Genomic DNA, 20866 nt, shown 5'->3' on the forward strand with positions numbered 1-20866 from the left:
TGTTGAGGTTTTGATTTGATGATATCTATTCGGTTTTATATCAGTAACATTTTTGTTCTCTAGTTTATGCTTTTATGGCCTTAATTCCTATCTGACTCTATATCTATTCAGGATATTTCTGATATTGAATGCCAGGAAGTTGCTGACCTTGCAGCCTCTAGGGAAAATTGTCTTGTCTGAGCAGATTTTATGACAATTTCCTATTGATTATTGTTTGGCTTTGTAAAGTCTTCTACGATTTATCCAGTTCAATTATGGTTTTATAGCTATTGGCTGTTTTTGAACTCTGTCCCTCCCTCTATATGTATTGCTTGGGTATTCCCCATGAGTAAATGCTGCCATGAATAATTGGTCAGGAAAAGGGAAAATTCCTTCATACTTACCGTAATTTTCATTTCCTGATAATTATGCATGGCAGCATTACGGTCCCACCCATATACTATAGGAGGTGAAGCTAGTTACAAAGACTGCCTGATGGGTAGGGGGAGGATCTATATATACACCAGTTTCAGAGTTCTATTTCCTGTCCTTTCCGCTGTGAGGGGTGGAGCTACCCATGAGTAAATGCTGCAATGAATAATTATCAGGAAATGAAAATTATGGTAAGTATGAAGGAATTTTCCCATATGTAACGGACCGTTTTGCTCAAAAGAGGATAAAACCCAGTTTAGGCGATAATCCCCTTTAGATAGACCAGCAGCTACTGTAAGCACCAATTTCCCGAACTCCCAAACTGCATGGATTCACCAACTCTCGAACAGCAGACACACGAACCCTGGAAGCAGCCGAACAGGAAAAGCAATACGAACAGCTTACACTCCTGGCAGTCGGCATACAGTCAAATTCCCCCCAAGAATGAGACAACACTTCAGCTTCAGGGTTAAGCAGGAACTCTGGACTGGCACATCCAGCCTGGCTTTTATTACAAGAGTACACATACAGGCCACACCCAGGGGGAGGCATAAAATAACCAATGACATAGATGTTACCTCCCACACATCCCCTCCCCTTAGTGTGACACATAATCCCATTATTCATACAGTTTAAAATATACTTTTTACACAATATTTATAACTTCAAAACCATACATCACATTCACACAAAATTACATATCCACAATCAGTCCATTCAGGGGAACAACATATTAAAAAATGGCATGGGTCAGACCAGGGGTTCAAAAGTTAGTAAAGTATCTTTTAAAACCCCTAGCTTTCCAGCTCAGACCGTTTTTTACAGAGCCTTCTCTGTGCTGGAGAAGTAATCCAATTATCTCCCAGCACAGAGACAGACTCCATTAACCACATGGTTACAGAAAGACATAAAACACTTTAAAATACAGAAAGTTACTTTTTATCCATAACACACAGACATTTCACATATCCCCAGATAGCTGGGATCTGAGCGCACAAAACTACCGAATAGCGCGCAGATCCTATTCACACAGTACAATTGCCATGGAGCTAAAGTCTTTAATCACACAAATAGGCTCCATGGCATAGCTATCTGGGTTACTATCATTCACATAGAAATACCGAATTCCGGTGTTCGGTTAACCATGTACGATTAGGACCCAGGCGACGGACGGCTCAGCGGTGTTCGTGCAATTAAGTGTCCGTTTACAGTTCCATAGTTTGAGCGCTGAACACCGCTGGCCGTTCGGGAGTTAAAATGGCCGCTGACACGTGTTCGGCAAACGAACTAAGGCCACCCAGCGTTCATCAATTAAGCTGCGGTTAACCGCAGCTTCTGGGCGGTTAATTGACGGCACACTCCACCTCCTAGGTGGTCCCTCATACGGTAGTTTGTTCGGTAGCTGGAATCTACCGAACACCCCGGCTTTCTGCTTTCTGCAGGGAACATAAAAGGTTTAACCTGCAGGGCCATAGTCACAGGGCAGGAGGCTAACAACCAGGCTTCTCCAGTTCACAGTGGCGAAGTTGGTTTTGCCACAATATATATATATATATATATATATATATATATATATATATATATATATATATATATATATCTATATATATCTATAATATCTTTTACAATGGACTAATATGTAATGAAGTGCTATAACTTAGTGACTGTTCAATTTAGGGTCATATAGTTGAAATGTATGATTACAACCAGTTTTTATGTGGATAATATTTTTTATTTACAAGAGTTTATAAACACTAAAAATATTTTTGCTGGGGAGAGTGGTAAGCCAAAAATACTGGAAAAAAATGACAGTAATAGATTTCAGTTCTACCTGTTTTATCTCTGTAGTCTACCCAGCTCTGTGTATTTTTTTTTTTTAAATTTAAGATTTTTATTTTTCACAAAGTTATAAAGGGTAGGGATACAGAATAAAGAAAAGGGGAGGGTGAGGGGGGTGGGATTATACATCTTCGGCAATAAATCGCAAAGGTTTTACAGTGTTTTATATAATATATCTTATATAGCGTACTATATTTGACATGCATCACAATCAACGTTTAACTTTGGATGGGCAACTAAAATTAGTTGCATTTAGGCAGTTAGGCAATTAGGTAATGGCCCAGTCGCATACATATTCCATATATAGTTACAGGTTAAATAGTCATTTAGCCACTTTATCATATTTTGTCACTTAATACCTCTGATTAGCGAGCGCTTCTTATGTCTGTGTCGTGGGGGCGTACGTGCCAAGTCTTATAAGGCGCTAACCCATTGCACCTAACAGGATCGTTTGGGCAAGTTATGGGCTGAATGTCTGCCCAGGAGGTCGACCCAGGAGCTCCACAGTCGCTCTGTCTGGCTCCTCTTTGTATAAGAGTCCGCTGAAAGCATTTCATATTTGTAGTACATATTTACCCGTTCTATGAGCTCCCGTCTAGGGGGGGCAAACAGTACTCTTCCAATGTTGAGCCAGTAAATGGCGGCCCTCTAAAATTATAATAGAGGCTATTTTTTTATCTGCCCTTGTCCAGTGAGTGGGGAAAAGGAGCAGAAGTGCTAGGTCAGGTGTGAGGGTTGTTGTGTGTTGTAATAGTTGGTGCAATATTCGCTGGACTCTCGCCCATAGTGGTTTAATTCCCGTACATTCCCACCAAATATGTAACATAGTGCCTGTAGTAGTCAAGCATCTCCAGCATTTGGGACTTGTACTAGGGTAGATTTGGTGTAGCCTTTGGGGGGTAAGGTACCATCTATAAATCACTTTTTTATGTGCTTCTACGTGGGAATAGCAAGATGTAAGACCTTTTAGTGCATTTATAGCTAGAAGCCATGTTTCGTTCGATAAGGCAGGGATTCCCTCTTTTTCCCATTGTTGTGTGAAGCTAAAAGAATGGGGGGTATGATAATCTAGAATAGTTTTATAACACAATGAAAGAGACATCGAGACATAATAGCGAGTGTGCCGTTTACCCTCTTGGGTAATAACGAGTGATGCCAGGAAACCTGGGATGCTATAATACTTTTCAATTGGAGATATTGGAATATGAGGGAGTTCGGTAGATTAAATTGTTCCTGCAAGTCAGGAAACGGTTTGATGGACCGTGCTGAGCATAGGTCTTTAATGTATCTAATGCCATATGATGCCCAGGGTTTCAACGACAACCATGGTGTTAAGTGCATTAGCGCCTCGATAGGGGCCTCAATGCAGTACTTCCCCTTCTCTGCTGCAGATAACAATAGTTTATCCCAGTAGTTCAACGTTAATACTGAGGTCGGGTATAGCGATAGTTTTGGAGGACGATGTATTTTAGGGGACCACATGACGTGTAGTAGTGAGTGCGGTTTGGATTTGTCTGATTCCATATCTGCCCATTGGAATGTGTGTTTATTGGCATGAAGGCGGATAGCAGATTCCAGTATGGCAGCTTCGTAATAAGCTGATATTTTAGGTACCCCTAGTCCTCCCTCAGATGAAATCTGTTGGAGTAAGGCCACGGGTAAGCGTGTTTTTTTCCTATTCCAAATATAACTAGATATTATGGATTGGAGGGTTTTAAGTGTTCGAGGTAATACTTGAAGTGGTTGCATGCGAAAGATATAAATAATTTTTGGCAATAGGGTAATTTTTATTACATTGATACGTCCTAACCAAGATAGGTGGACATGTTTCCAAGACTGGAAGAATGAAGTGCATATTTGTGGTAGTGGTCCATAATTTAGGGATATAGTAGTGTGGGAATGTAGTGTGAGCTTCACCCCAAGGTAAGTGATATGTTTCTGTCTCCAATCGAAACGGAATGTCTGGCGTAGCTTTTCAACCGTAGTTACCGGTATGTGGAGTGGCAGAGCTTGTGTTTTATTTTGATTCAGCTTGTAATAAGATATCTCGCCGTATTCCTTTAGGAGGTACATAAGGCGTGGGATAGAGGTTTCTGGGTTGCTGATGGTAATTAGAATGTCATCAGCAAACATCGATAGTTTGAAATGTGAGCTCCCAATGGGTATCCCTGAGACAAGTGGGTCATTTCGGATTTTTAGCGCCAGAGGTTCTAACGCTAGGATGAAAAGGAGAGGGGACAGCGGACATCCATGTCTTGTGCCATTTGACAGACCAAACGGTCGTGAAGGGAATCCAGAGTTTGACACTTGAGCTTGCGGCTCGTTATATAATGCCATAATACCTCTAGTCATCTCTTGCGGAAATCCATATTTGAGTAGGACTGATATCATATACTTCCAGTTAAGCCTGTCAAATGCTTTTTCCGCGTCCAAAGCTAACAATAGGCTCTCTGATTTGGCCGCGGTAATGTGGGATAATATGTTGAGAATTTTCCTGGTATTGTCAGTGCCTTGCCTGCCTCTGACGAAGCCTGCCTGATCATTGTGAATTATGCGGGTCAAAATGGGATTAATCCTATTCGCTATCAATTTGGCGTAAATTTTTGTGTCGCTATTTAATAAAGATATTGGTCTGAAGTTGGAGCATTGGGTTGGAGATTTCCCAGGTTTGGGTAGGGTCGAAATGTAGGCTTGCAACATAGCTTTAGGCATGGTCCCTGACTGAAAGCAGTGATTATACATTTTTGTCAAGTGTGGTACTAAGATATCGTGGAAGGTGTAATAGTACAGGTTTGTAAACCCGTCGGGGCCGGGAGACTTATGTTTCGGCAGGTGTTTGAGGGTATGCGATATTTCTTGAGCCGTAAAGGGCTGGAGTAGAGCTTGCTTTTCTTCTAAGGTGAGAGCGGGTAAGTGGATGTCGTTCAGATATAGATCTATGTCAGCTTGTGAAGGAGCAGGGCAGTCGGGTGATTTTGCTAAGTTGTATAGGCCGCTATAGTAGCGACTGAATTCTTCCACAATTGCTTGTGGGTCGGTAATTTTGTCGCCTTGTCCTGTAGTGAGAAATGCGATTTTAGATGATAGCGATTTAGCTTTAAGTCGTGCTGCTAATGTTTTCCCTGCTCTATTCCCGTCTCGGAAGAATTTGTGTTTCGATTTTGACAATAAATACGTTGTTTTAGCCATTTCCATTTCCTTCAGTTTCGATTGAAGGACTCGAATCTGGTTCGTGAGGTCATGTGAAGGTGCCTGCTTATTCGTTTGAGTAAGTGTGGCCAGTGCTTTGTGTGGGTCAATGTAGGCGTTGGTTCCTAGTGTTTTATTGTAGCTAGCATGTTTAATAAATTGGCCCCGTAGGACCGCTTTATGAGCTTGCCACAGGGTCTCTATTCCCACCTCTCCCGTATCGTTCAAGAGAAAGTATGTGTCTAAGTCCTTCGAGATTTGTGCCACCAGATGATGGTCGGCCAGGAGAGCGTCATTCAGTCTCCAGGTACGGTTCCCGGTTGTGGGGTGTTGCGTTATGATTTCCAGTGTGATAGGAGCGTGATCAGTCCATGTGATGGTGCCTATGTCAGTTTTGGCTATTTGTGATGCGAGTGAGGATGGGATGAGAAAGCGATCAATCCTGGAATACATGCCGTGAACTAGGGATTGGTGTGTGTAATCTCTATGTAAGGGATGTAAAGCTCTTCATATATCGATGTAGCCATGTGTTTGTAAGGAGATGTCAAGAAGGGAGATGGAACGGGACCTTTGGTTTGTAGTTTTAAGTGAGATCTTGGAGGAGGAAGTCGTGTCTAAATTTTGATCCAAGATGAAATTCGTGTCTCCCCCCCATTAGAACTGTCCCAAATTTGTGAGCGGTCGTTAGGGTGAAGATTAGGTCCAGAAAAACGTGGTGGTTATTGTGTGGGCCATATATGTTAACTAACGTATATTGAGCGTTATTGATTATACATTGTAGCAAGAGGTAGCGACCTTTTCTATCGCTTACTTTTTTTATCAATTGAAAAGACACATCTTTACTTATCAGGATAGAAACACCCCGCTTCTTTTTTTTTTATAAGTGCAATGGTAACCCATCGGAAAATGTTTGGAGTAGAATTTGGGCGTGTTAAGAGTTTGGAAATGTGTTTCTTGGTAAAATGCTATGTGAGAGTTCTGCTTTTTTGCTTCCATTAGCGCCATACGTCGTTTATGTGGTGAGTTGAGCCCTTTGGCATTTATTGAAAGCAGGTTAAGAGTCATAAGATATCAGAGGGTTGCTATATGAAGCCGGGTATATACTGAAAAAGTATCCGAGATATAAAGGTTAGAGTATGTAGTATTATGAGGTCCATGTGATCCCATGTGGAGCAACCAAAGCTCACATTGGCAACTCTGCGTGCTGTAGACCCTTGCTGGCAGCGAGCCAAGGGATGTTATGACGGTCACTGTAGTATGATAGGATGTATTCACCCTGGAAGAGGAGGGGGGTTCGGAAGGAGAAAACAACGAAAGGGGATTTAACCAACTATGTACATAATGGAGGTCCACCGAGTGGAACCTAATTTTCCTATTGTGTTTGGGCACTGAAGCCCTTACATGGGGGGTTGAGAGAACCCGTTAGTGAAAGGGAGAGACATCACTCTCGTAGGACAAGAGGACAACGAATGTCCCAGACCCTAGTTAGGGGTATATAACATGGTGGGTTGAGAGAATTGTTTCTTGGACACTAACCCTTTTTGTAAAGCTCTATCCACATTAGGTGGTTAAACTTAGATAATCTTATGTTCCGGTAACTGTCTTAGAAACACATAAAGAACCGCTAGTGCAAATTCTGTACTCTGCAGCTTAGCGTACCATAGTATACGATGTATATTTCTCTTTTTTTTTTTTTTTTTTTTTTGTTTAAAAGCATGTGATAACAATTGGATACCTGTGACCCAGAACCAAAGTGACCCTATATTTTAAGGGAAAGGAAAACCGAGAAAACTTGTGATAGGAGGCAATATATATCATTTCTACTCATAAAGTAGAATCGTTGTTCTACGGATCGCCTATCTAGTGTATGCATCAGGCGCATGTATTCCCTAATTTGTTCGCGGGAATTTCTATATTGTGTTGGGGCGTCGTATGCTTTCCTCCATGGAAGGGCTTGTGGTAGCCTAGGTGACAGAAGGTGCACGGGAGTGCGTATAATGTTGGCAATAAACTTGTAGGCCAAGTTAGGCCTAGGTGGGGGTACCCGTTGGCAGTGGGTTGCTACTGTGGGGAGGAGGTAGCGAGGGTAAACTTGTCCGACTCTAATTCCGTGTTAGCAACCCTAATGTTAAGCAAGCGGCATATGCCGATTATGGTCTGCTTCTTGCGATCCATGGGGGCATTGCAAAACAGCGGCAACCCCTAGGTGCAGGGGGAGAGGTCGGTATAATGTCTTGTAGCTCTGGCGGGTTCAAAACAGATGTATCCCTGCACAACTTTTTACAAATAACATTATACGTGTCGCTTATTAAACACAGAGAGAGCAGGTCAAAGCGGACATAAACATGGAAAAGTTAACGTATGTCAAGGTATTTGTTACCGGTACTAGTTACCCTCGTGTTGTGTTGGAGTGCCGGTATTGCCAGAAGTCCCAAATAGCGATTATCTAAAGAGTCATTTAATCTTTGTTTGTGAGTCCCAAGCATGCGATACTTTCATCGGTGAGGTTACCGCAGTGGCAGCTGTGTGCACGATGGATGCTGATGGAGTGGTCTCCTCAACTCCAGCTATCGGTATGTTCCACTCCGCCAGGGCGCGTTTCCTATCTTCTGGCTCGGTGATGTGCCTTTCGACGCCATTTCTCCTAACGATAAGGCGTGCTGGGAAGCCCCATTTGTAGGGTACATTCGCCGCTCTCAATGCACTTGTTATCTGGGCAAAATGTCTTCATGCACTCAGGGTATGTGCATAAAGATCTGTATAAATTTGAATTTTATTATATTCTTCTGGCAAGGTAGGGCCTTTCCTGGCAGCCGCCATTATAATTTCCTTTGTAGAGTAGTAATGCATCCGAGTTATGGTATCCCTCGGGGCGGACTGTGGAAGGTGCTTCGGCCGGGGCAATCTATGTGTTCTGTCGAGCAGCAGTGCAGTGATTGGCAGCTCTGGTGCCAACAGGTGGAAGAGTCGGCGGACATATTCACCCAAGTCGTTAGGGCCCACACCATCCGGTATACCACGAATGCGTACATTGTTCCGCCTGTCTCTGTCCTCATGGTCGGCTAATTTAGTGAAGATGGCATTTATTTTAACTTCCATGCTGTCGTACGCGGTCGCCACATTATTGTGTGCGGATATGATTTCTTCTGGTTTATTTTCTATGTAGTCCATTCGTTCTCCTAGCGCCTTGACATCGTCTCTAATTTCTTTGGCTATTAGTGCAAAATCAGCTCTCAGCGATGTTTGGAGGCTATACAGCATTCTTTGTATTGCTGATTCTGTGGCCGGTACTTCTCTGTGGGAAATAGAGGTGACATCGCTCCGTTCTGAACTCGAAGCCGGGGAGGTAGGCCTTTCGACGCCATCTTGCGCTCGGCGTGGCGGCGATGTCATGGCCGAGATTTGCAGTGTTGGTGCTTCTCTAGGTTTGTTTTTTTTGGACATATGTTGTGCCATACTGTCCTAGGTAAACGTAGATGCTTCTGTCGGGTTTTATTTCTCAATATACGCTAGAATAATTGCTTTATCACGGGGATCTCTCACGGAGCTGATCGTTCACACGTCCATTGCCTTGAACGGTCAGGCCACGCCCCCTGCTCTGTGTATTTTATAGATATCTTTGTACTGTGCCCAGCTCTGTGTATTATATTCTCAGTTCCATTGATGACATGGTTATCTCTGTATTGTACTCAGCTCCATGTATTTTATAAATATCCTTATGTTGTGCCCAGTTTTTTTTTTATAATATGAAGATATCTGTATTATGCTCAGCTGTCTGTATTGTATAAGTATTTCTGTACAATACAATTGTATATAATTCTTTTATTTTTTATTTAGGCAGTGGAGTGTCCTTTAAACACAAATTGGATGTATAATTCAAATGTTATGATAAAGTTGGCACTCTTTAAAAACTGTTTTTTGCCTCTAAATTGCTATAAAATTACCTTATTTTCTACTAACTTATTATAAAAATATGGAGCTTTTTGAAGAATTCAATTATCAAGACTTAATACCTCATAGCAAAAAATGCCTGTTAGGAAAAACACAAAGGCTATGCTCCTAATTCAGGACTCGTTGGACCACAGTAAGTTTTTATGCAAACTGTATTACAACTTATCAGAATTCTGCAGCTCAGGGAGCACTTTCAGCAAGTTTACCTTAGTTCAGTTTCTGGCCAAAGTCCTCAGTGAAAACTTTGAGGCTTGAATTTATGATTAATCTGAGAATATTGGAACTGTTTAGAAAACTTTAACAAAGGGCTAGCTCTACCATTACATGAAAAATGTATTAGACTCGACAGCATTCATTGAGGTGTTTGACACTGCACAGACCATGCACCCCCTCAGTGATGTTAGGGAGCTTGTGTTCTGCAACTTTAGAGGTTGCAAATCACAATCAGCTTCCTCGTGGTCCTGCCACCCACAAAGTTATTCATCATACCTCCCAGCATTTCAAATAGACAACTCTATTTTTGGAATACAAGGGCTTGTGGCCAGATTCAGAGCAATTCTGAGAAATTTTAGGTGACTTACTAATGACAATTATACAACTAAAATGTAATTTGAACAAGGACAATGTATCTTATAAATACATAGTTGTTTCTAAATACATACATTTGGATTCCCATCCAAACGAATGCTTCTCATAGAAAAGCATTAGGGACGGGAGGCACATGTGCATCTATTATTATTATTATTATTATTGCAATTTATATAGCGCCAACAGATTCCATAGCGCTTTACAATATTATGAGAGGGGATTTAACTATAAATAGGACAAATACAAATAAACTTACAGGAACAATAGGTTGAAGAGGACCCTGCTCGAATGAGCTTACATTCTATATCTAATCAAATGTTTCTCATAGGGAAGCATTGAACGTTACAGAAGTCAGGAAGACAGTTGCAAGAGATATGTTTAGATCTGCAATTAAATAATTGCTGAGTTAAAACGCTTAGGGCACTGCATCAATGCCTCTCCACTGAAATGAAGATGTCTGGGAGATGTCTGTCACTCTCAGGGGTGTCCAATGAGAGAAATGTTTCAGTTCAATTTCTGGACACTACTGCCCTCATAGCAATTTAAATGAGCTTATGTTATTTGGGTAGGTGTGTTCCTTCACATTTTCTTGCGTTGTACAAAACTAACACAACTCTTTAGCATGTCTGGATGAGTTTTGCAATTACATGTTCACTTTGGGATGGCATGCTTGTCATTGGTGATGGCACAACACACTGCCTTTCTGGCCCTAGTGGTCCCTCCTTCGATGCTGGTAATTAACAAATGCCAGAGAAAAATGTTTGTCCCAGTCTGGCCCAGGTGGGATTTAATGTCCACATTTTAGCACCTCTGGTCCACTTAACACAAGTGTAGGCTTGCAGCCATCTGTTTAAATCACCTGGGTAGTAAGCTATAACTGAAATGTAAAAGAGTAGAATAGAAAATGTTGTCCAAATAGAGACATGTGTTTTCAAAGACAACTGTCAACAAAGTTTCCCTGACAGAAGGACTTGGGCTCTGTGAGTCACTGGGTCTGTGGAACCAAAGTGTCAGCTCTTGGACAGGCTTGGGACTGGAGGGCTACTTTACTTTGGCTTTGACATGCTGATCTCTTAAAGAACACTGCAAGTATACACAAATATTGCCCAGCAAAACAACACACTATAAACACCACTGTAATTAAGTGTAGTGAAATATCAAGTGTAAATATACTTGGCTTAGAATTATAAAACAGCCTCCCAAGATCGCCACCCAAAGAAGACGACTTTTACAATGCATAGACCACCAAAACACAAAATATGCGGGATACGGCTGAGAACAAAATTTAATAGGTATGTGGTGCTACTCCATAGGTATGTGCTACTCCAGAGAATATTGGAGATTTTGAATAAGTTTTAGGAACATATATATTCTCTTGATTAAAATGGGTTATTATGAGCACTGGTCACTTTAAATTGTAGTGGATTGTTTCACTTATTATTATTATTATTGCAATTTATATAGCGCCAACAGATTCCGTAGCGCTTTACAATATTATGAGAAGGGATTTAACTATAAATAGGACAATTACAAATAAACTTACAGGAACAATAGGTTGAAGAGGACCCTGCTCGATCGAGCTTACATTCTATAGGAGGTGGGTGTAAAACACATTAGGACAGGACTTCACATCAAGGTTTACATTTAATATTGTATAATCAAATTATGATTGATTTTTTTTATATTAAATGTATTATTATTTATTCTTAACACTTCTCACTTTAAATAGTAATTGAAGATGTTCATATTAAAATCTGGTCTCCATGGAAACAATGTATGATTGTCCATGGAGCATAATTACACAGATTGCACTTCATTTATGATCAAAAGTTTAATCTTTATATGGTTACTAATATTCCTTTTCTTCTAGTAGATACATATTGTGTTATTTTATATGGATTTCAAAGAATAGCTAAGCCTTTTCAACTTCACAATACCGTGGTGGAACACAGGGAGAACGTGGGTGAAATGCAAGTGGCACGCATCCGGAACACTGAAGTATTGAATTAGATGCACTTCCGGTTCCGGCCATTTGAACGTGCAAAATTTGATTACAACAAAGCTAGAAGGATGAAAAACAGCTGGGAAGATTCCCCACCGAGCCAATGAAGCTGTGGATTATTGGAGCCACCCGCGGATCCCCCAATGGACATAGGGATTAGCCCTATTTAAAGGGACTTGGGGATGGAGGGAATAGGATATGTTTTTTTTACATGTTATGAATTTGTATACTGATTTTATGGTTTACTACGGTCCCTGATGAAGTTCCTCGCAGAACGAAACGCATAGGACCATACCGTTTGTTTCTTTATATTCCATTTTATATTGATGGTGATTGTTCACCTTTTTTATTAATAAATAATCGTTTTTTTCTACCATCACCCGATTGAAGTCCTGAATACCACTGGTTACTCTACATCGAAGGAAAGGATTACTAGCCCCCCATTATATCGGGGGAGGCACCCTAAGAGCGATATATTCTACGCAATCTCGTGAGTGCATCTATGTATAGTGCATAATTGATTGTGATAATTGTACTTCACTATCTATATATTTTATGTTCCTTTTAGATTTTGTTCTCAGCCATATCCCGCATATTTTGTGTTTTGGTGGTCTATACAAATATTGCCCAGCCTGGGATTCGGTTGACTGTCCCTCCACGCATATCTGACAGCCTACTTTTTAGGCCCCAAGTTAATGATTTCTTTGTGGCAGCCAGTCTCTTCTACAAGAGAATCTTAGCTTTATAAAACTAGTTCCAGTGGATTAAGAGTGTCAATTATCTTGTATTTTGCATGCTTATTCTAGTACTGCTTACTCATATAGCACGATTCTATACCATGGTAATATATTGACTAGTTATTACCTGCTATCAGCTAATCTTATTTCCTATGATGTTTTATATAGTCTTCTTAAGATATCACAATCTCAGCTATTGCCTAAGTGTGTCTCTGTGCTGATGCCTACTGTCATAGCAATCAATGCCTACATTGCCTTCTTTTGATTTTACAAACCTTTTTTGTTGTTGTTTTTGTTATAAGCATACAGTTCTGCCATACTTACATAAAATGAGGTGCTGTAATCTCCAATGTATACATGTGTAATGCTTCATGATGTATATTGGTATTGTATGCCAAGTGTATTTGCTTGCATCTTAATAAAAAAAGTGATTGCCTGCCCCCCCCCCCTCTCCCCCCCAAAAAATACATAATTTTCAATATATATATATATATATATATATATATTATTAGGTTACATTAAATATAACAAAGCTTTAAAAAAGTAATAAATTAACACTTGATAGTTGTCCTTTAATTTTAAATACAATCAGGATTACTCAGAGAGGGTTCCATGTCTGCTTTAAAATGTAATAGTGAAGTACAATATCACTGATTTAACAGGATTCTGCAAACAGTTTTCATACTGACATGTGTACACATCATTTTGTCTGCCAGGGTTAAGTGGCACATAGCACTGGGTAAGCTGTTGAGAGGAACAGAGAGTGAGGAATGGGTGCATTAAAAATGGTAAAGCAAGCTGGTTGTTCCGAAACTCTTTACCCGGCTGTGTGGAAGTTAAGTGAACAATAAAGTAGCCTATAAGGCTGGAATTATAACTTCGTTTCCAGTAAGAAGCTGCTTAATCGCAAAAGAGCTGCAAATGATTACTGGGTCCCCAGCTTTATATCTCACGTAGTGATTCTGTCTGATTTATTTTAGTAAATAACAATATTTAGTTCAAATATTACAGGGTTAGATCTTTGTTCGTGTCATCTGATCACCCAGTGAAAAAAAATGACACTCAACCAGAATAAGGTAAATTTAAATCAGGAAAAAAAAAAGCAAATAACTTGCATAGATACTGCTATCAGATATTATACACCCATTACTTACACTGGCTACATTACAGCTTGAGGCGACCTAAAGCCAACATATAATTATACATCCAAATCGAAATATTTTAACATTCAGGATAATTCAATAGTTGGCGATTGGACACACATATTACATATTTGTAGTTTAAAAATACAAGCAATGCAAATGATATTTCCAATTCATACTCGTCTGGGCTGTTTCCCCCTCGGCAGGTATAAAACTTACTTTGCCTGAGGTACCAACACCGAGAATGTGGTGTTCCAATACTTCCATAGCGCAGGTGCGCGTGGAATGCACAAAGGTTCCTTTAAATACCCTCTGCAGCGTGTCCATGGTGATCAGCAGCCAACAGGTGTCTGTGCGGGATGGAGCTGCAGGAAGACTCACACCTCTATTAACCAGGGGCAGCGCTGCACATGGAGGAGGCAGAGCTCCCTCCCAGCCAATCATAGAGCTCCCTACCTACTGTAAGTATCTTTATTACGCCATCAGCTGCCTCCTCTGACTCAGCGATAAGAGCTGCTGAGTAAGTAGTAATGCTGGGTCTTCTTCATGCTTCAACTAGTATCCATGAGGCGTCCATGGTGATTTACTTAACAGTGGTTATAAGGGTTAGCATCAGCAAGATAAGTCTTTTATTCTATGTTGTTTATGTCCTGTATACTGCAGTTATAAACAATGTTGGTGTGGGTGCATATCTCTCTTTTTGTCGTGTTCCAGGAATCGAATGTCTCTCTCTCTTTTCTGCTTGGAGCATTGAGTGACTAATGTTTGCAGTTTTTCATAGTGCTGACAGGGTTAGGCAATGTTTTTAGTTAGCTGTATATCGTGCATGGTAAAAAGGGAGGTGACATTCAATTATCTGTTTAGATGAAGGGAATACCCCTAGTTCTAATGTGGGGTACCATTTTGCAAGTAATGCTACAATGTCACTGCACTCATCACTGAAATGCTGTTATAGGGTGACCATATGTGTGCACAGAACATTACATTAGTGTGCACCCAGAGAAAAAAAATATAGTTAGCTAAAATATGTGCCCAATCCAAATTTAACAAATAACTAGTTGTATACAGAGGTTTTCTTCAAAAACATAATAAGCTGATCCCAACTCACACATAAGTGCTAAGCAGAGTGCTAGGCACATTTATTCTGGCCTTACAAAACACAACAAGCTAACCTAAAGTCCAGTCCCCAAAACCACAGATCTAAACGGGGGACAGGGTGTACAATTTGTCCATGCGTTAGCCTGTGCCTGGGTATACCTGGAACACTTCTTGGGCATGTCTATGCATGAAACAACACATGACATCACACAGATATGCCATGGTAGATAATAGCCTTGCTCAATCATCTCTTATTATTGTGTATGCTCTCTGCAAGCATGATCTACCTACCCTTACTGCGGTTGGGGGGCCAATACAATATATTAAGGCACTCAACTCTATGCGCGCTAAGCCCCTATAGCCACCACTGTAATATAGGCTGTGCCCATCCATTGCCGTAAGACCTACTACTACTGTTGTTAATGTATTCAGCACAGTCGAGGTATCATTGTCGTTTCCAGAGCCAGATAGTCATGCATACTGTAACTCTCAACATATATATAGCTGTCATATATATTATGTTACATGGAATTTCTAGCACAACTAGCTTGATACCCTCACTATTTGCTAGCAATGTCTCTACAGAAATACCACGCTATGTAAGGTTACTGAATAGAAAGTACCACGCATGTCAGCTGAACTAGCTAGACAATCTACGCCCTCGCACCATCGACTACTAAGTTAATCACTCTTGTTAACCTTAACACTTAATGCTAGCCTAATCAGCAAGTACTTGTATTGTTTTATTACCTAATCTTAATGTCAGTATATCTCCTGATCTTCAATGTTTTATGTTGCCTGTTATACTGACATAGATGCAGTTTAACCATGAACCAAGCATGACACTTATAACAAAAAATGTGCAGATGTAACCTATGTCGATTAATGGCCGGTACCTGCTGTTGTGGCAGTGCCGGCATGCTTGTCATCACTATGCACGCCAAAATAAAGAAAAAAAAAAAGCTTGCATTTAAAAACAATTTTTTTTTTCACTGTAATAGATTGAATAGCAGTTGCCTGCCTGCCAGCTTCTGTGTCAGGCTCACAGTGGATACTATGCCCACTTGCCCAGTGCCACCACTCATATCTGGTGTCACAATAGCTTAAGCTTGCATTTAAAAACAAAATTTTTTTTTTTACTGTAATAGATTGAATAGCAGTTAGTTGTCTGCAAGCGTCTGGGTGTCAGGCCTTCAGCGTGTACTCTGCCAACCTCTGCAAGTGCACTTTGCCACTCATATCTGGTGTCACAATAGCGTGCCTTCAAAAAGCAAAAAAGTTTTTCCACTGTAAGCTAATAGCAGTCAGTGTACTTCAAGCGGGTGTGTCAGGCCTTCAGCGTGTACTCTGCCAACCTCTGCCAGTGCACATTGCCACTCATATCTGGTCTCACAGTAGCTTGCACGCATAGTACTACTAATCCAAAAGACAATGACAGGCAGAGGCAGGCCACCCCGCAGGGGCCATTGTGGTCGTGGTGCTGTGATTCCCTTTGGCCCTAGAATAATGCCCAGTTTTCAGAGGGCACGTACCCTGAACTTGAAAAGTTCTGAGGACATAGTTGACTGGCTAACACAGGACACCCAATCTTCTACAGCTCCGCTCGGAACCTTGACGCACCATCCTCCTCCAGCTTAGCTTCGGGCACCTCTCAAGATACCACTCACCCGCCTGCCGCCACCACCAACACTAGCACCACAGCCGCTTTACTTGGTATGTCAGAGGAGTTATTTACACATCCGTTTGAAGAAATGAGTGATGCGCAACCATTATTGCCAGAGGATGTAGATAACAGGGATATGTCTCAGGCAGGCAGCATTACACACATGGACGTACGGTGTGATGATGATGATGATGTTGTACCCGCTGCTGCTTCCTTTGCTGAGTTGTCAGATACAAGTGAAGCGGTTGATGATGACGATGCGTCCATGGATATCACGTGGGTGCCCGCTTGGCAAGAAGAAGAACAGGCCGAAAGTTCAGATGGGGAGACAGGAGGAGGAGGAGACGAGTTGGAAGCAGGGGGAGGTCATCGCAAGGAGCTAGTGGCACAGTCAGACAGCATGCATCGGCACCCGGGGTCAGCCCGACAGCACGCCAATCAACGCATGCTGTGTCCACCACCAGAATGCCGTCATTGCAGAGCTCAGCAGTGTGGCATTTTCTTTGTGTGTCTGCCTCTGACAAAAGCGATGCCATTTGCAACCTGTGCCAAAAGAAACTGAGTCGTGGGAAGTCCAACACCCACCTAGGTACAACTGCTTGCGTAGGCACATCACAAACGCCTATGGGATCAACACATGAGTACAAGCAGCACACAAACTCAAAGCCGCCATCCTCCTCCTGGTCCAGCATCTTCAGCCACGTCAACCACTGCTGTCCTCCTTGCCCCCTCTCAACCATCCGCCACTCTGTCTCTCGCCTTGAGCAGTTCCCGCTCATCTGCCCACAGTCAGGTGTCTGTCGAGGACATGTTTGAGCGTAAGAAGACAATGTCAGAAAGTCACCCCCTTGCCCAGCGTCTGACAGCTGGCTTGTCTGAACTATTAGCCCACCAGCTTTTACCATACAAGCTGGTGGAGTCTGAGGCGTTCAAAAAATTTGTGGCTATTGGGATACCGCAGTGGAAGGTACCCGGACGAAATTTCTTTGCACGAAAGGCAATCCCCAATCTGTACTCGATTGTGCAAAAGGAAGTAATGGCATGTCTGGCACACAGTGTTGGGGCAAGGGTCCATCTGACCACTGATACCTGGTCTGAAAAGCATGGTCAGGGCAGGTATATCACCTACACTGCACATTGGGTAAACCTGCTGATGGCTGCCAAGCATAGAATGCGTGGCTCTGCAGAGGAGTTGGTGACACCGCCACGACTGCTGCCACCTCCTCTACTCCTCCTACTCCATCCTCTTCCATAACCTCCTCGGCTGAGTCCTCTTCTGCTGCTGCGTCTTGCTCCACATCAACGGCACCCCCCCAGCTCCCCGGTACTATTCCACATCCCGGATACGGCAGTGTCACGCCGTCTTGGTTTTGACTTGCTTGAAAGGAGAGTCACACCGGACGAGCACTCCTGTCCGCCCTGAACGAACAGGTGGAAAAGTGGCTGACTCCGCAGCAACTGGATATCGGCAAAGTGGTTTGTGACAACGGAACAAATTTGTTGGCGGCATTGAAGTTGGGCAAGTTGACACATGTGCCGTGCATGGCACATGTGTGTAATCTGATCGTACAACGCTTTGTGAAAGGTGTGTGGCCATTTCAGGCGTTCCTACACGGCCATGGCGCACTTTGCAGATATCCAGCGGCGAAACAACATGCCAGTGAGGCGCTTGATTTGCGACAGCCCGACACGTTGGAATTCAACACTGCTAATGTTTGACCGCCTGCTCCAACAAGAAAAAGCTGTTAATGAATATTTGTATGACCGGGGTGCTAGGACAGCCTCTGGGGAGCTGGGAATTTTTTGGCCACGTTACTGGACGCTCATGCGCAATGCCTGTAGCCTCATGCGTCCTTTTGAGGAGGTGACAAACCTAGTCAATCGCACCGAAGGCACCATCAGCGACATCATACCATTTGTTTTCTTCCTGGAGCGTGCCCTGCGAACAGTGCTGGATCAGGCCGTAGATGAGCGTGAAGAGGAAGAGTTGTGGTCACCATCACCACCAGAAACAGCCTTATCAGCATCGCTTGCTGGACCTGCGGCAACGCTGGAAGAGGATTGTGAGGAAGAGGAGTCAGAGGAGGAATGTGGCTTTGAGGAGGAGGAGGAAGACCAACCACAACAGGCATCCCAGGGTGCTCGTCACCTATCTGGTACCCGTGGTGTTGTACGTGGCTGGGGGGGGAAGAACATACCTTCTTTGAGATCACTGAGGAGGAGGAACGGGAAATGAGTAGTTCGGCATCCAACCTTGTGCAAATAGGGTCTTTCATGCTGTCGTGCCTGTTGAGGGACCCTCGTATAAAAAGGCTGAAGGAGAACGGCCTGTACTGGGTGTCCACGCTACTAGACCCCCGGTATAAGCAGAAAGTGGCGGAAATGTTACCGAATTACAACAAGTCGGAAAGGATGCAGCATTTGCAAAATAAATTAAAAAGTATGCTTTACACAGCGTATAAGGGTGATGTCACAGCACAACGGGAATCTAACAGGTAGCAGACTACCTCGCCTTAACTGCAGATATCGACACTCTGAGGAGCGATGAACCCCTTGACTACTGGGTGTGCAGGCTTGGCCTGTGGCCTGAGCTATCCCAATTTGCGATAGAACTTCAGGCCTGCCCCGCTTCAAGTGTCCTGTCAGAAAGGACCTTCAGTGCAGCAGGAGGTATTGTCACTGAGAAGAGAAGTCGCCTAGGTCAAAAAAGTCTAGATTACCTCACCTTTATTAAGATGAATGAGGGATGGATCCCGAAGGGACTGACAGTGGGCGATACATTCGACTAAAAAAGGCCAGATGAGATGACCTACCTTGGGCTAAAAATGGTCCACGCGCTGCTGTATTTTAGCTCTGAATGCCGGTTGACTTGCGTGACTTATCCGCCACCAACTAGGGTTCAAGCCGCAATGTTTTAGCACACTTTCTGCCTGGGAAACAAACATCAATTTTTATGGCCGCTGCTACAGCAGCGGCTGCAACGATACCTAATTTTTCAGGCATGTGTACATGCCTAATTTTTCGGCCCTCTGGTGCTGCACTGCGGCTTCAAAAACCAAACCAAAAAAAAGGCACATAACAGGGATTAAACTGATAGGATTGGTGTGTTAAGTAGTACTATTCCTATCTGGTGGCACATTAGATTGCACGGGCAGTGCCCCAAAATTGAAGTAGGAGAACCGACCAAGCATCTTTTTCCATCTCCCGGTTCCTAAAAATCGATGCCATATACATGTCCCCTGATAGGGCGCCAGCTCGTTATTCTCTTTTTCACTTCACTAGGGACACTTTACTGCACTATGGGCACTTAGACTCACTCTTTGTCTTGCACACTGTTATTCCTAGCCAGCATCTGTGATGGGAAATCAGGCAGTTATCTAAACGTTTAGATTGAGCTTTAGCTTAGAACACTCTTGAATGTGTTTAAGGAGATTAGGGCTAGTTTAGAGGATTCTTCTTAGACCTCTCTGAGTCTTTATAGCCCTTCTACCTATCCAGCATTTCTGGAAACTAGCTAAGAGAAAGGGTGGCTGTGTGTCTGTGATACATTTAACTTTATATCACCTTATTGACACTTTATCACTCCGGTCTCCATACTCTCTGTCTATACCCATCTATTTAGAGTGAATTTCCTTGCCCCTGCCAATATTATACAATAGGTATTAGTATTACCATTATTACACAATTAGGTCTCTGAGGATAGGTGTCAATCCATATCTGCCAAGTGACCCTATGTAGGGGGAACAGTCCCTATTCTGCTCTGTGTCAGTGTGTATCAGGGATCCTTAGGACAGGTGTCAATCCATATGTCAAGGTATCAATATGTCATATGTCAGGTGTCAATCCATATCCATTGTGATTTAGGAATGTTAGGTGATTTATGCCCTTTGTGGATTAAAACCAGACTCTGCATCAACTGTGTAATTTTCCATGGGAGTTTTGCCATGGATCCCCCTCCGGCATGCCACAGTCCAGGTGTTAGTCCCCTTGAAACAACTTTTCCATCACTTTTGTGGCCAGAAAGAGTCCCTGTGGGTTTTAAAATTCGCCTGCCCATTGAAGTCAATGGCGGTTCGCCATTGTGTTGTTAGCTTGACAAAGACCTCAAATTAGGTCGAAACGTTGCTACTCCTTTTTTTTTTGTTCCATTAAAACTGCCTGCGGCTTGAACACCTTGAGTGCCTGGACAATTTCTTGTGTAGATACAGTCATACAGACACACATACTCATACAAACTGTTACGCTA

At 42.5% G+C, this 20866-nt stretch overlaps 1 protein-coding gene across 1 annotated transcript in view; it reads right to left on the reverse strand.

Annotated features, from left to right (window-relative positions):
- Positions 1–14423, reverse strand: part of GDA (guanine deaminase) — a 123175-nt gene extending 108752 nt beyond the window's left edge. The window contains exon 1 of the mRNA XM_063455043.1: positions 14079–14423. Coding sequence (XP_063311113.1) covers positions 14079–14303 — 225 coding nt within the window. The 5' untranslated portion in view covers positions 14304–14423. The remainder of the gene's footprint in view (positions 1–14078) is intronic.
- Positions 14424–20866: the final 6443 nt, after the last annotated feature.

The sequence above is a fragment of the Pelobates fuscus genome, chromosome 5 (genome assembly GCF_036172605.1).
Source record: "Pelobates fuscus isolate aPelFus1 chromosome 5, aPelFus1.pri, whole genome shotgun sequence".
Classification (NCBI taxonomy): domain Eukaryota; kingdom Metazoa; phylum Chordata; class Amphibia; order Anura; family Pelobatidae; genus Pelobates; species Pelobates fuscus.